The sequence below is a fragment of the Electrophorus electricus genome, chromosome 3 (assembly GCF_013358815.1).
Source record: "Electrophorus electricus isolate fEleEle1 chromosome 3, fEleEle1.pri, whole genome shotgun sequence".
Lineage (NCBI taxonomy): Eukaryota > Metazoa > Chordata > Actinopteri > Gymnotiformes > Gymnotidae > Electrophorus > Electrophorus electricus.
Window position 1 is genome coordinate 15,687,121 of NC_049537.1, and position 14,793 is coordinate 15,701,913.

General features: G+C 42.0%; 1 protein-coding gene across 5 annotated transcripts in view; it reads left to right on the forward strand.

The window, feature by feature from the left end:
• The window catches only part of cntn4 (contactin 4), a 105,916-nt gene that overhangs the window by 60,075 nt on the left and 31,048 nt on the right, over positions 1 to 14,793 (forward strand). For all 5 annotated transcript variants that reach the window (XM_027005015.2, XM_027005011.2, XM_027005010.2 and 2 more), the window contains exons 7-11: positions 323 to 425; positions 621 to 805; positions 4,059 to 4,198; positions 7,343 to 7,472; positions 9,890 to 10,040. In XM_027005015.2, the coding sequence (XP_026860816.2) occupies positions 323 to 425; positions 621 to 805; positions 4,059 to 4,198; positions 7,343 to 7,472; positions 9,890 to 10,040 (709 nt within the window). The remainder of the gene's footprint in view (positions 1 to 322; positions 426 to 620; positions 806 to 4,058; positions 4,199 to 7,342; positions 7,473 to 9,889; positions 10,041 to 14,793) is intronic.

The following is a 14,793-nucleotide window of genomic DNA, read 5'->3' on the forward strand; positions in this document are numbered from 1 at the left end:
CACAGTAGAAAATAATGCCTACAGGTCTGGAAATCAACCAGTTTGGTAGAATGTTTGAGGATCTGCCTAAATCTTTCTCACATAGCCCAGCAGCTTCCAGATAACGTAAGCGTCTCGTAATCAGAGACATTGTCCACGCCGCTCATCCAGAGCGTCTCCAAAACAGACTCATGAAGAAAAATAGATGACAAACATCAAAAGCATGAGTGAGAATATAATATGATATGTAGCAACATTTGCAGACGTAATAAAACTATGAGGCCTGCATTTCAGCAGGTACCTGCGAGGTGATGTGTCTTTAGATGAGTGCTTTATTCTTCAGGTGTTATGGGGGAGTATGAACCAAAGATTGAAGTGCAGTTTCCAGAGGTGGTCCAGGTGGCAAAAGGCTCCACAGTGAAATTGGAGTGCTTTGCATTGGGCAAGTAAGTGATGGCTGCATGCAAAAAACTTAATAATTTGCAAATTACTTGCCTTTGGGGAGGAGGGGGATATATAAATAAATAATATGTCAAATAAATGAAATAGTGTTGTGCATTCAGGCTTAATGTGGCAATTCCTGCCTTCCTATTTATTCTACCTATGACCCCACCAATCACCCACCTCACCCTGCAACCTAGTCCGGCCCCTTCCATAACCTGGCGACGGGTGGACGGAGTCCCCTTCTCTCGAAAGGTGGACATGAGGACAGTCAGCGGCGTGCTAGAGATACCATACTTCCAGCCGGAGGACTCTGGCATCTACGAGTGCATTGCAGAGAACTCGAAAGGCAGGAATTCAGTGCAGGGAAAGCTCTCCTTCTATGGTAAGGCTACCCACAAGCCACCAGATATTTGACTATATATTGCCATGTGTCACGTTCTTTCAGCGCAAAAGTCATAATCTTACGCCCCTCCCTGAATGGCAGCCATCAGGAAATCAGCGTAAGGAGGAGTGTGGGCGACTCCGCATTTCACCACCGCATCAAAATGATTAAAGCTTTCAAGTCATAAGGCCCTATGATATTTTTTTATCCAGATTAAAAAGAATGAGGAGACGACCTTGGTTTTCATCTTGTGTGCTTGCGTGCTCTACTAGATGGCACAGGGACTGACATCCAAGTCAAGTCTAGATCATCTGTTACTCTCTTGGAGCCACATATGCCAGGAATACACACTGAAACGCAATATGTGGATCAAGAAAAACACCTGGTTTTGTTCATCCAGTAATATTATTACTGTTGACTTCAATTATATCCCTTAGGAATTTGTTTATGTATTAATTTCAGGTTTATTTTAATCTGTTCCTTTACGTTATTTACTTTGCAAACCCTTTGAAGAAATTCTTTAATCCACACTATACTGTCTCAGTAATGGAGGAAATTATGAAATATTTAACATATTACGTGGCTGTTTGAAGTCACTGTTTGGTAAACAAGAAAACTCGAAGCCTACAGGACTGTAGTTTGCCTAGGAATGAAAAATGGTTACAGAATTTACAGTAATTCACACGTCTGCATTATGTGAATTGCACAATAAACTTTAGTGCACATTTGTTCTATAGTCTGTTTTAACTGAATATATATTTTAATGGTAAAAACAAGCCTTTCATTGTGTATGACCAGACCCCTGTGCTCCTATCCATGGATAACTGTCCAGCAGGCATATGAGGAGAAGCATGTTTAATATGGACTTTCAAATGAAGGGTTCGTGACCTTTTTCCCCTTCACCGCCACACTGGCACCGCCGCATTGTTCATATGAGACAGCTCCCTATTAAGTAAGTACCTGTAGGCAACAGAGCAGTGGGATTTATCCTCCTCTTATGGGAGTTCTCGCTGGCACTAGCGCTCGCATTAGCTCCGCTGCCGCAACCACCGATGCCCAATGGCCCATTTACAGGAATAGCCTGTGCGGAGATGAATGTTTTATTAGCCTCGTTGTCTCATTGTTTATTTTCCCCTTGACATGTGCATGCGAGGGGACAGGTTCATCAAAAAAAGGCCCATGATTGAACTAAAGGATTAGCATAAAATGTGTGTTAGTGCTGATTTATACAAGTAGGTTCATTAGAGAAGTAGCCCTGTGTCATAGGAAGCTAGCATAACCCTGTCGTGAAGCCTGTTTTGTTATTGTTGTTTTTTTATTTGGAAAGGATTGTGTTTTGCTGATACGCACACTTCTGCAACCCACCTGCCTCAGTTCGTTTGGAGAAGGGTTGATAATTTACAACCGTTCGCCTTGATATTCCTTCAGCACCAGCCGCACTCTCATCAATTGGGTCCCCTCCCGCTTCTGCCTGTATGTCACCTATGGTCATCCAGTGGTTATAACTCATTCTGTGCATTAAACAATTTGCTGTTATTTACAAGACACTTGAAAGTACCACTAGCCAGTAAATAAAGGACTCTGTGGTGCATGTATAGCCAAATAGCAGTGAATCGTATTTTAACTACGATTAGGTTCTGCGGTTGCCTTGGTCCTCTCTTTCTTTTTTTCTGTCTATCACTAGATTTCTCTGTGTTTGTTTCGCTCTTTTCTCTCTCTTCTCTCTCTTCTCTCTCTTTCCCCCCCACCCCCACTTCTCTCTCAGCCAGGTGATAAAAATCTGTAATCTTATTTTGAAGTCCCGTGGAATTAGCCCTGCAAGACATTCGTCAGCAGAGCCTGGGAATGTGCAGATCAATAAGTGTATCTCATGTTTATCACTTCCACCAGCAGTGCTGAGGCAGAGGGAGACATAGTCACTCTCGCCGAGAGCCACGCAGCACGTGTCCACCCGCTCCTCTCTGCCCATGTCAACTCGATTAGTGCTTTCCCAGCCTGCTTCGCAAGGCGAGAGTGACAGCAGTTTTTTATGTTATTCAAAGGCCACCTGAAAAGGAGGGCTATTAATTGTCCATTTTAGCATGTCTGTGATATTCTTAACCAGCTGCAGTGTGTTGGAGTTTAAAAAAAATAATAAAATAAAGCAGACCTATTGAAAGGCTGTGGAAATGTACATTCCAGGACATGTCAAATCAACCTAGGGTCAGTCCGTGAACAATGCACCCCGCTGCACTTATTCCAATTAGGCTGACCTGCAGTTTCTTTGCTAGGCAAAAACCTAGGTGTACTGGTGTTCTGCAGGGCTTAGGCTGGGCTTGCCTGGCTGTCGGGTTGCCGGGCTTGATTTAGGCGATGGGGGCTGATAGTCAATACTCTCCTAGAGGTGGAGAGATAGACGGAGCAAGGGTAGGGAGGAGAGAAGGGAGAAACCAAACAACAATACAAAGCTGGGAGAGGCCGCACACCGACGGCGTTCTTGCAGTGCCATCATGTACACAGTGTGCAAAAGACATCCGCTTCTTTCTGACTGGTTCTGGGCCACTATAGCATAATTATGACAGATGTGCTGAAATACAACAAGTGAAGTTATCTGTCTTAGGGGAGCCATAATGCAATGCGCAAATGCATGAAACTGACCTCCAGCATCTATCTATTTGTATGTTTGTCTGTCTCTCTTAGTTATTCAAGTTATTTATTTCTGCAGTTTATTTATGTATTTATTTCCCAACAGGAACCATGTCCGTAAAGGATGTTCTGACTGTGCTCTTGGGTTTTTTGCTCAATTATTAACCAGGTTTGAGTTACATGCCTTTAAAGATAGGAATCAATACAACTCATGTATAATTAAGGCATAATTTACTTTAATGGCATCGAGCAAAGTAGTTTATGGTATGGCCCACACACAAACGAATGATGCTCGGATTAACGTCCTTTCTTTGCCCTTAGCAGTGTAGTGGAGCAAAACACAAAATCCCCACAATTTTCTGATTATTTTTGTAGCTGTTATTTTGTTGTTGTTTTCCTATGATACACAAAATGGCGGTACCTTTCATGGGGCCACCCCATCATACCATCACTCACAATCATTGCAGTGCGGCACATCTCAGTGGCACATCTTTGCCTGGTTCATCCTGTAAACACCGATCAGCCATTTTGCTTTGTTGTTTATGTGCGTGTCTGTTTGTTTGTTTGTTTGTTGGCTGGGCAAAGAGCACGACTTGGCTTGACTCCCGTGCCTGCCTTTCTCTGCCAGCTCCGCCGCAGCTGATTGAAAAGCCGCAGGATGTGCAGAAGGCCATCGATGACTCTCTGGTGTGGGAGTGTATGGCCACGGGCAAACCCAAGCCCTCCTACAGATGGATGAAGAACGGAGAGAACCTCGAACCCACTGAGGTTTGTCATTTCTCTATCTCTCTCTCCCTCTCTCTCCCTCTCTCTCTCTCTCTGTAATTCATGACTATAAGATACTGCACAGATTAGTAAAACATAGCCGTGATTTAATAATCTTACCTTTAGCAGGCAAGACTTTCTTACTACATGAGAATTTTTATGAAAATTGTCCTGAAACAGCTGGTACCATTTCCTTACAGTGCCCTTAATGGTGGCTCTGGGGCCTCTCTGATAGCCCATCCAGCAGAGGGTCCTGTCTCATGTTTAGTGTGAGACGTGATGAGCTTTGGTGGTTTCATCTCATTTGGTACAGACCCAAATGCAGACAACGTTTAACTTGTATTAACAATAGCAAGGCCCCTTGGAATGATTTTTACCAGTCTACCTTTGTCCTTGACTATGAACTTGCAATGCTGAGTCATCCTATGAGTAGTATTAATCCATTTCTAATTAATGCATGTATTCTGTTGAATAAAATTGTTTAAATGTGGTCTCTTGTAGCTAGCAGCAGACAATCTATTGCATGATATACTCATCCTAGGACACAGTTATGACAGAGGCACAGTGATCTTCCATTAAATCTGTGAAATTGCAGAGCAAAATGTAATCCTATTTTCCCTACAGACTAATGGAAGAGAGCTAATATACCTTTACTGTCTACTAAACATGCTCTCCTTGCTTTTTTCTCTCTATTATAGCAATTCACTGGAATACAATAAACTGTGATTCACCTTTATCTCTTTAAATGTAACACAACCCTTGATAATATTCAGCCACTATTTGTTGACTTCTTGGATGAGTTATTGGCCTGTAGAGTGATGCATTTACAAAATACTCCACTTCCCAGAATTCTAACCAAATTCCGCCATTAGGAAGCAGCATTATTCAGTAGAGATTGATCGCTAGATCCTCAGTGCAGCACGGATGTAATAAATAAATAAAGACACTTTACTTCATTGTGCAATACGTTGGCAAACAAAACAGCACTGATCCATCTAAAGATTATATTTATTTATATATATATATATATATATATATATATATATATATATATATATATATATATATATATATATATATGAAATGGGACTATATTTCTGTCCAAATGAATTCCCAGCAAAAGCCATCTTTCCATCCACCAACACTTTTGTATTGCTCTCAGCACTGCATAATTAACATTCTGTCAGTTGGTTTCTTTGTGCTTTATTGAAAGAAAAGTTCCAACCTCCAGCAGAATGATTCAGGGGTATTAGAGGTATTAATGTCATTGTGCATAATACATTTGTCTTAATGCCAAGATTCAGGGAAGTTCACTCTAGGCTCTTCATCGGAAAAGTCACTCTCTCACTGATTCAGTTCACAATACCTGCAAAGCACACGTGAATTTCAGAAGCTTGTGTTTATAAAGCTAGACACAGCAATCAAAAGTGCTATATATATTAAATCGAGTAATATTTTGCTGGAAAAATGCTAAATGCTTGATTGAGCTGAGGTCCTTGACTTTTGCATCAGAAAGGTATAGTGTGCCACTGCTTCTCAGTCAAGTAAATGAATTAATCAGTGTAGGAGTATTGCAATTTTCAAATGTCATTGTCAACATCAGCTGCCTAATCAATCTGATAACTAAAGGTCACTGATGTTGTTTAAGTAGAAAGCATCAAGTTCTGCCATTCACTGTCATTTATTATGCTTAATCAATGGGGACCTTTTTCATTCTGCCCTGTGTTCTGAAATATAGCATTGCTAATGTGACCTGCTCAAAACTGTTCTTGGTCAGTCTTGGAAGCTTCCTATGGAACTACTACTGTAGTATTTCTGTAGTTCCTATGGAACTGGTGTGGTGGGATGTTAGCTGCTAAGCTAAGCTAGCCTGTGGGAATGCACTTGAACGCAGTTGAATGACTTTGATTTGATATGCAATAATGACAAATACACTAACTAGTCTTCTAAATGCCCATTCCTTTCAATCAAAGATCAACTGTGTCTTCACTTCACTTTCCCTTTATAGATCTTTAAACCCTCAAGACCAGTCAAAACAGCCCAAGATATAGAGTACGACAATGTACACATTGCCACAGCACAGATGTTGCTCCAAGCAGCTGCCTTGCCTCACCTGTGCACCAAAGTGATCAAAGCTGTTGCCGATCACTTTAACTCAGCATAAGGCATGCATATGCTTCCCCCTCTGGTCCCCCTCCTTGCAGAACTGCTGATTTAAGAATACTGTCAAGGTTAATTAATAGCACTGGCCAAACTGTGCTAGACAGACGCATGCCACCACACACGCGTCTTTCTCATCCGGCACCGTCCCACCACCCTCCCTTATATTGCCCCTGCAGGGTTGGATTGGGGCAGGGTAGAGCACCCTACTATGCGAGTACCCCCGCATAGACGTGGCACATTAACAGCTGAGGTTTTGCTTAAGGTTAGCCGGTGTGTGTCTCTGACCACAGGCATTGTCGGAAAAGTGCGTTAACAGCATTATGGGACAAGGTCTGAAGAAAAACATGAGATCAAGGGCAGAGAGCCAGAGAATAGTAATGGGAGTGGGAGAGAGAGGTGTCTAAAGCACACATGGTGGACTTGGAGTTTATGATGGTTTTTAGTGTGATTTTATATTTAGAAGCCTTGAAATTTGTAACAGTTTCTATAACAATCCTGTGCCAAGTCATAACAGAACAATGTCCTTTGAGTTTTTAGGTGTATAAATGTGATCTATTCTTATCTAATGATACCCAAGAGGATCACTCATCAAATGTGTGGGTGGATCTAATATGGGGACACATCCTTGAGATTAAAAATATAAGCCAGGCTCACCTACCTAGCTCCTCCTCTTCCATCTCTCTCTCTCTCTCTCTCTCTCTCTCTCTCTCTCCTCTTACCAAAAAAACCAACGAAACTTTAACACTGCTTGGGAAACACTATCATACAATATATGCAGTACTAAATACAGATTCATTGCAGTCAATTTTTTCATCAGTGTGCCCTCCACCTTCTCGCTTCCTTTCCCCCCACCCATTAGCAACGAGCGGCCCAATATACGGACAGCCAGCCCAGAAGCATATTTCATGCTCCCAGATGCCGACCGCTTTTATGCAGATTAGCAATCTCGGTAAAAGACCCTTAATTCATCTTTGTACTCAACAGGAGAGGGTGCAGGTGGTTAATGGCGCCCTGTCCATCAGCCGCCTGGCACTGTCCGACACCGGGATATACCAGTGCGTGGCCGGGAACAAGCACGGGGAGGTTTACTCCAACGCAGAGCTCAGGGTGATTGGTAAGCTGCTGAGTGTCAATGATCCAATAAGCCTGATTGAATTGAAAGAAATAAGACCCTACACACTAGTGCATGCTGCAAGTTTGCTGTGTGCACGTACAAAGGGATTGCAAGTGTGCACTGTCCCTTAGTGTAGATTGTGGCTGTGTGTGAAGCTTGTGCAAGATAGGACTTGAATGAAATTTGATTCTGGCCAAGTGAGAACAGAGAAAAAATGTGTGTTTGTGTGTGTGTGTGTGTGTGTGTGTGTGTGTGAGAAAGAGAGAGAGAGAGAGAGAGAGAGAGAGAGAAATAGAATTGTCATTGTCATATATATGGCATATCATCATTATAGGAAGGTGACATTTTTTCCTCCCATCAGTTCCTCCCTCATTAAGTGATGTCTAGTCTAATGTATTGTTGTGTTTGTGTGGGCTTCCCGATTAGGAAAAATGATGATGTACATTGTGGCTATGGCCAGACCCTCGTGAGCCGTGAAACCCACTCATTTCCTCCATCTTCCTGAGCTGTCTCTGTTTTCTCCTTCTCTTCATCTTACTGCCCCTGATTGTCTGATTGTTTTGTGATTTGTCGGCTTGAAAAATTCAAAAGCCAAAGAGGCAAAAGCCAAAATTCGAAAGCCAAAGGAAAGGGGATGAGAAGTAATTGACAGATCGGTTTCTTGAAGACAGTCTCAGTAAATCAAGTAGCTTTTAAAAAGCGGAGGGAGAAGCAGTGGAAATGCAGTACAGTGGAAATGATCACAATAAAAACGCACTTGAATTGGGGGCGGGGGGTGAAAGGACGTGACATTTTCTCTGTGTTTTTCCAACCAAAGAAAATGAATGTGTGGTAATTAAGGTGTGTATATTTAGCTCAACCTCCACCATCTTGGACCAGGCACTCATACACATGCCGAGGCAGACAGGTGCACATGCACTTGCACATGTTTACTTCATTTTGAAGAAGTATATAGTAAACTGCTGATGAGTTGTAAGTAAACATCACATTACAGAACATTGCTATCAGCAAATATGTACATACACCTTCCGCCATTTTAGAAGGTATAAGTACCTTCTTTACACCTTCCGCTGTGTTAATTAATGGTCATTACTGGTTTCTGACTACACAGCTAACCCATTTTTTATTTGAGATTCTCAAACCAGAGAAAAAGAGAGAGATGGTCAGTTTCTCATCACGAGCCACTGTTGACTGTGACTAATATATATATATATATATATATATATATATATATATATATATATATATATATATATATTTATATATATATATACTTTTTTAAATGCAACATTCATTTCACAGTAGCTGTGCGATAGTATGTTCCAAATACAGTGGTCATGTGTGGACACATCATGACCTGAGCTGAGATCCAATCTGGCAGCACCCATTACTGCAGCACTGTAAAGCGAACAGTGATACTCTCCTGTGTCATACACCCTGGGAGCAGGACACACCCTGGGAGCAGGCAAACACGGGGCTTCCCTGAGGAATGTGAAACTAGCCACCACATCACCTTGAACCGTAAATGCAGAGATGCATTCTGGGTGCAGGCAGCTGAGCATGCTCAGAGGAGAAGGCTGAGCGCACAGTTCAGGATCTAGCCAGTGCTGCTGTAAATCAGCATTCTTCCTGCCCAGAGAGCACTCGTGCTTGCTTGGACGCCGGCCTACAGAGGGTTACACCACTGACTGGAGTGGAATCGGGCTCTCAATGACAGGTCCTGACTGTCTCAACCAGCTACTCCATTTGAAGACCAAAACCACCACACTCGTTTTCAGATCTTAGTACCACCCTGCCACTCCCAGGGTGTTGCCGTGTGACACAGGAGAGTATCACTGCAACAGGGCCATCAGATTGGATCTCAGATCAGGTCATGTTGATGTGCCCACACATGACCATTTTATTTGAACTCTGCCAGATCAGATAAATATATATATATATATATATACACACACACACACACACACACACACACACACACACACACACAGTGGCTTGCGCAGCTGATGAAAGAGCGTTTTTCAAAACATCCTGTTTCTCTGGGAACCTGTACAATTCTCTCCCTCCCTCTCATCTTTCTCTCTCTCTCTCTCTCTCTCTCTCTCTCTCTCTCTCTCTCTCTATATATATATATATATATATATATATATATATATATATATATATATATATATATATATATATATATATATGTATGTATGTATGTATGTATGTGTGTAAACTTTTGTATGTGTGCAAGTTAGTCAGTAGTCAATTTGGTGTAATTCGTGTTAGCCAACCTCTAGTCTTTCACATGTGTCAATGCTTTATAATCAACCTTAAACTTGCATTATAAACTTTTTTTTAAATACAACATTCATTGCACAGTGGCTGTGCAATAGTATGGTCTAATCCATGCACCCTCCATTGCTTTTCAGCTGTGGCTCCGACTTTCGGAGAACACCTGCTGAGGAGTCACACCCTTGTGAGAGAAGGAGGCGATGTGCTCATCGACTGCAGGCCCAAGATGTCCCCATGGGGTACAGTCTCCTGGAGGAAAGGCTCAGAGGTTCTCAAAGAAACCAGCAGGTACTTTGGAGCACTAATCCCCCCCACCTCACTCCACCCCAGCCCAGCCTAGACTACCCCACCCCTGCCCACCCCAGCCCCATCCACCGCACCCCCACCCACCCCAGCCCACCGTAGTCCTTCCACAGATCCTATCGCTCGGTAACAAGTTCCTTTGTAGGGCTCTGAAAGCAGCGCTAGATCCGAGATGATAACCCCCTATAGTGTCCTGAGAAGCCCCCTGACACACTGCTAGCTTGTTTCAAAACAAGCACTTTTTCTCTTTCTCCCTTTTTTAAATGTCTCGTTCACATTGTTCCTGTTGTTTGCAGCAACAAAAGCACACATGCTTATTACGGCCATTTGTCTCCAGCTGCAGCAGTGCAGTATAAGTTTTCCAGGAAGTGCATGCTCAGCAAAGGTTTTGGAGAAGCGTCACTGTGATATAGGCCACTAGTGGCGTGTTCACACACATGGGTACAGTAGCGCAAAAGCATACACAAGAAATTTTACTCAAATTAAATAATGGGTACATGGAGCATAAATACCTGGTGAAAAAAAATATATGAATCACTGTGTTCAGGCAACTGAGTAATGAGTTATGGTTGCTTACACATCAAAAATCAAATGTTTGTGTTAGCATTGTTTCCATTTTTTTCTGTTTCTTTCTTTCTTTCTTTCTTTCTTTCTTTCTTTCTTTCTTTCTTCCTTTATTCAACTGATTTCTCATTTCTCTTTGACTGTATCTCTTTCAAACATCAAAAAATAAATAAAAATCCCACCTCCTCAGTATAGCATGACACTGTCAATATTTGCATGTGTTGCACCTGATGGATAAAACACACTTGGCTTATTGGGCTCAGCAGTTTGAGTTTACGACCATGGCCACAGCCTCTCGAGGCTGGCTTGGACGGTAATCAGGCTCTCTCCACAGCCTTGTTGGGGGGGGGTCATGGTTCCTGCCACCCTGGCCCTTATCAGCAGTCTTGCATCCCTGTGCGAGTTTGAAACTAGCAGACAGGCCAAACTGGAAGCAGGGGCAAAGAGGTGGGGGGGAGGGTCAGATCAACAGGGTTGTGTGTGTGTGTGTGTGTGTGTGTGTGTGTGTGTGTGTGTTTAAATGTATAAGAAACAGAGAGATATAGAGAGAAAAAAGAGAAAGCGACAGAAATAAAGCACATCACAGCTGCCTGCAGTTTACATATCCAAAGTCGGTGTTGGTGCTTGTCAAACAAAGTGGTGGTATGTTTGCATGGAGGGTTCGCTGCTGGTGTCCTTCAGCTGTTCTCTGCATGCGCGTGTGCACCCAAGAGGAACAAGGTAGTTCGAAACTCAACACACAAACCCGGCACTTAGAAGGTGTGACTTTGAAATAGAGTTTCAATTCAGCATTGCATTCTCACTTCACTGAACAATCTCTTTTGCTTCTTTTCTCTGGGCACAGACAGGATCTTTACCTCTCTTGGTATTTGTTAATCTGATTACATTTTCCTTTTCTCCTTACCTCTCTTGGTATTTGTTATTCTGATTGCATATGCCTCTTCTCCTTATCCCTCTTGGTATTTGTTAATATGATTACATATTCCTTTTCTCCTTACCTCTGTTGGTATTTGTTAATCTGATTACATATTCATTTTTTCCTTACCTCTCTTGGTATTTGTTAATCTGATTACATATTCCTTTTCTCCTTAACTCTCTTGGTATTTGCTAATCTGATTACATATTAATTTTCTCCTTATCTCTCCTGGTATTTGTTAATCTGACTACATATTCCTTTTCTCCTTACCTCCCTTGGTATTTGTTAATCTGACTCACTTAGAAGTTGGTGGAATCAGTGGAAATCTACAATGTAAAATAAATGTCACTTGAAACCAAACTTACTGTCGTAATTGAATCAAGGATGCTACCCATTTTAATAAAATTTCCATTTGCACATAAAGTGAGATACAAAGTGAGATTTACACATAAAGTGGTAAATATTTGATCTTGATTGAAGTTAATGAAATATGTCAATCAACTAAATTATTTTGCAAAGTGTTTACATTTCATCTTACTAAACACTGCATTGACATTTCACAAGATTATAGTATGTTATTAAGTTTTAGAAACACTGCTGAAACTCCTGAAACACTCCTGAAACACTCTTTCTGTTTGAATATGTATTAGTATGGTGGAGATGAAATCTCACATTCTCTCTCTCTCTCTCTCTCTCTCTCTCTCTCTCTCTCTCTCTCTCTCTCTCTCTCTATATATATATATATATATATATATATATATATATATATATATATATATATATATATATATATATATATATATATATATATAAATTGTATTTAATTTATTTACCCCAGGCTCAATGTACCAAACCAAATTATTATTATTATTATTATTATTATTATTATTATTATTATTATTATTAATTAATTTATTTATTTATTTATTTATTTTTTGTGTAAACATAGTGTAGTTCAGCCCACTTACCTGGTCTTTGACACATGGGTAATTAAAAAGAAAAATGTGTAGATCACACATTGTGCATGTGCATCGTAGGTCGTATTGTGGGGGATTAAGTCTTGTCAGAATGGTGGATTGCACTGTCAATAGCTGGATGCCAGCCAAAGAACCTTTTTGCGGAACTGAATGTATTTCTGGAAAATGCTGACTTTCTCTTTACCCCCTGGAGAATGGTGGGTTGCTTTGTGTGTGTGTGTGTGTGTGTGTATGTGTGTATGTGTGTGTGTGTGTGTGTGCCCACATACCCATTCCATCTTAAACCCTTGTTGCAAATGTGGCTTGTTGATCCAACCTTCACATGTTATATTACAGCGATTATATCAGCTGTACCCCTCTAGTATTAGATTTGACTGCATTTTTACCTCGCTCTCGCAGCCCATGATCCCGTTTACCCTATGAACTTAGTGGAACCTGGTCTCGGCTCTGCGAAAGCTACCAATAAAAAAGCTGCCACTCTCATTAACTACAAATGACACTCGAGACTAATAAATAATCAGGCGTATTCTTTTATGCGGACCTGTGCGTGTGTGTGCACGTGTATGCACCTGTCTAGGAGCTGAGAGTAATCAAAGCGGGGTGTGCGTGAACTCCTTGTGTAAGATTAATTGCCTTAATTGCGCGAGCTCTCCTCAGCAGAGCTGGAAGGAGGGGAGTCTGTGTCACTGGCAGGGTAATCCATCTTCATAGCAGAGCCCAACCTCCCTCCACTACAATTTTTTCCTCCTTTCTCTTTTTTTTGAAAAAAGAAAAAGAGTGAGGGAAGGAGAGAGAGCAAAAAGCAAGTGAGCAAAGGCAGGGGGCTGGGGGGCTTCTGCATCCATCTTTTCTTCCTTTAGACGAGACGTGCTTTAGATGACATCAGATGAAGGAAGCAGCTGAGATGACAGAGAGCAGCTCTCGGCTGACAACTGTCTGGGAAAGGGTGGGAGGGGTGGGAGGGGCCCAGTGCTTCCAACGTAAATTCGATATGCTTCCTGCCGTAGGGAAATAAGTGATGTTAAGCATAACGAAGAAAAAAAAAGCAGCTATGAGCTGTCACCCACCTGGCTGTTTCTCAGTTAAGACTGGGATTAAGGGTGTGTTGATATTTCGTCGCTGACGTTGCAGATGTGGCGATGATCTTTCTTTCCCGGTCTTTTCAGGGGCAACTGTGCATGACTCCCACAGTGACAAACAGACAGTGTGGCGCAAGCCCATTGCCGGTTAAGGCAGCAGCTCCTTTTTGTCCCTGCTCTTTTTAACGTGCATGCGTGTTGCGGGCAGTGCTGTGTAATGAGCTCACCCAAAGCCATGACTCCGTACACTCCACAACCCAAGAGGCTTCATTACAGTGGTCAGATGCGAAACAAGCCTTTAGCTCCTGGATAGTGTCTTATAGTAAAGCACAACAGCAGTGGATTAACATGGTTTTCCATGATCTGTACTTTAGACTGACCTACCTATAGGTCCCTTCCTTTTCATTAGACAGCATCCAGGAAATGGTGTTAAATGCATTTTCCAACAGGAAATAAGCATTCATAGAGGACTAATCCCAATATATCCAAATACATAAGTGTAAAATGTCATTTATATATGGGTTCATGTCCCATATTCCACATCGTAAATCCATTCATATCAGAATAGAAAGACAGAAGGGGTTTGATACAGAGGTGTAATTATAAACAAAGCGACAATCTAATGGTAAGTTCATTTTCATTACATGTGACTGGGATTGCTTCCACAGAGAATAGACCTTGTTTCTTTTAAAGAAGATGAAAGGTTGGACCTAATGTATTCAAGAATGAGTTAGAAAGGGAAAAATTTAGGCTCCGCTTCTTTGATCTCCAAGCAGTGGCTAGCGGTGACTGGGGCCCCACCGACACATTGCGTGACCCAAGAAGGTCCTCAGGCCATGTCCCAGGGGGATGGCGTGCTGGTACATGCAGCCCTGATCACTGACACAGGGTACTGCTGAGGTTGGAGCACGTCCTTCAGGTAACTTTAAGGTTCCAGATGGACCAGGCACGTGCAGAACGTGTACATCCCACTGTGTTGAAAGAGAGAGAGAGAGAGAGAGAGAGAGAGAGAGAGAGCATGCGAGCGAGTGAGCAAGTGAGAGAGAAAAAAAATGAGAGAGAGCATGACAGAGGAAAGGGGAACGAGTCAGCCTTCACGACTGTACACTCTTGGACATGAAGTGATTGCTGTCAGGATGATTTCCATTTAAAAGCACATCTGTCACCAAGGCTCCGTGCCAGGTGAATCAAGGCTCGCTGAA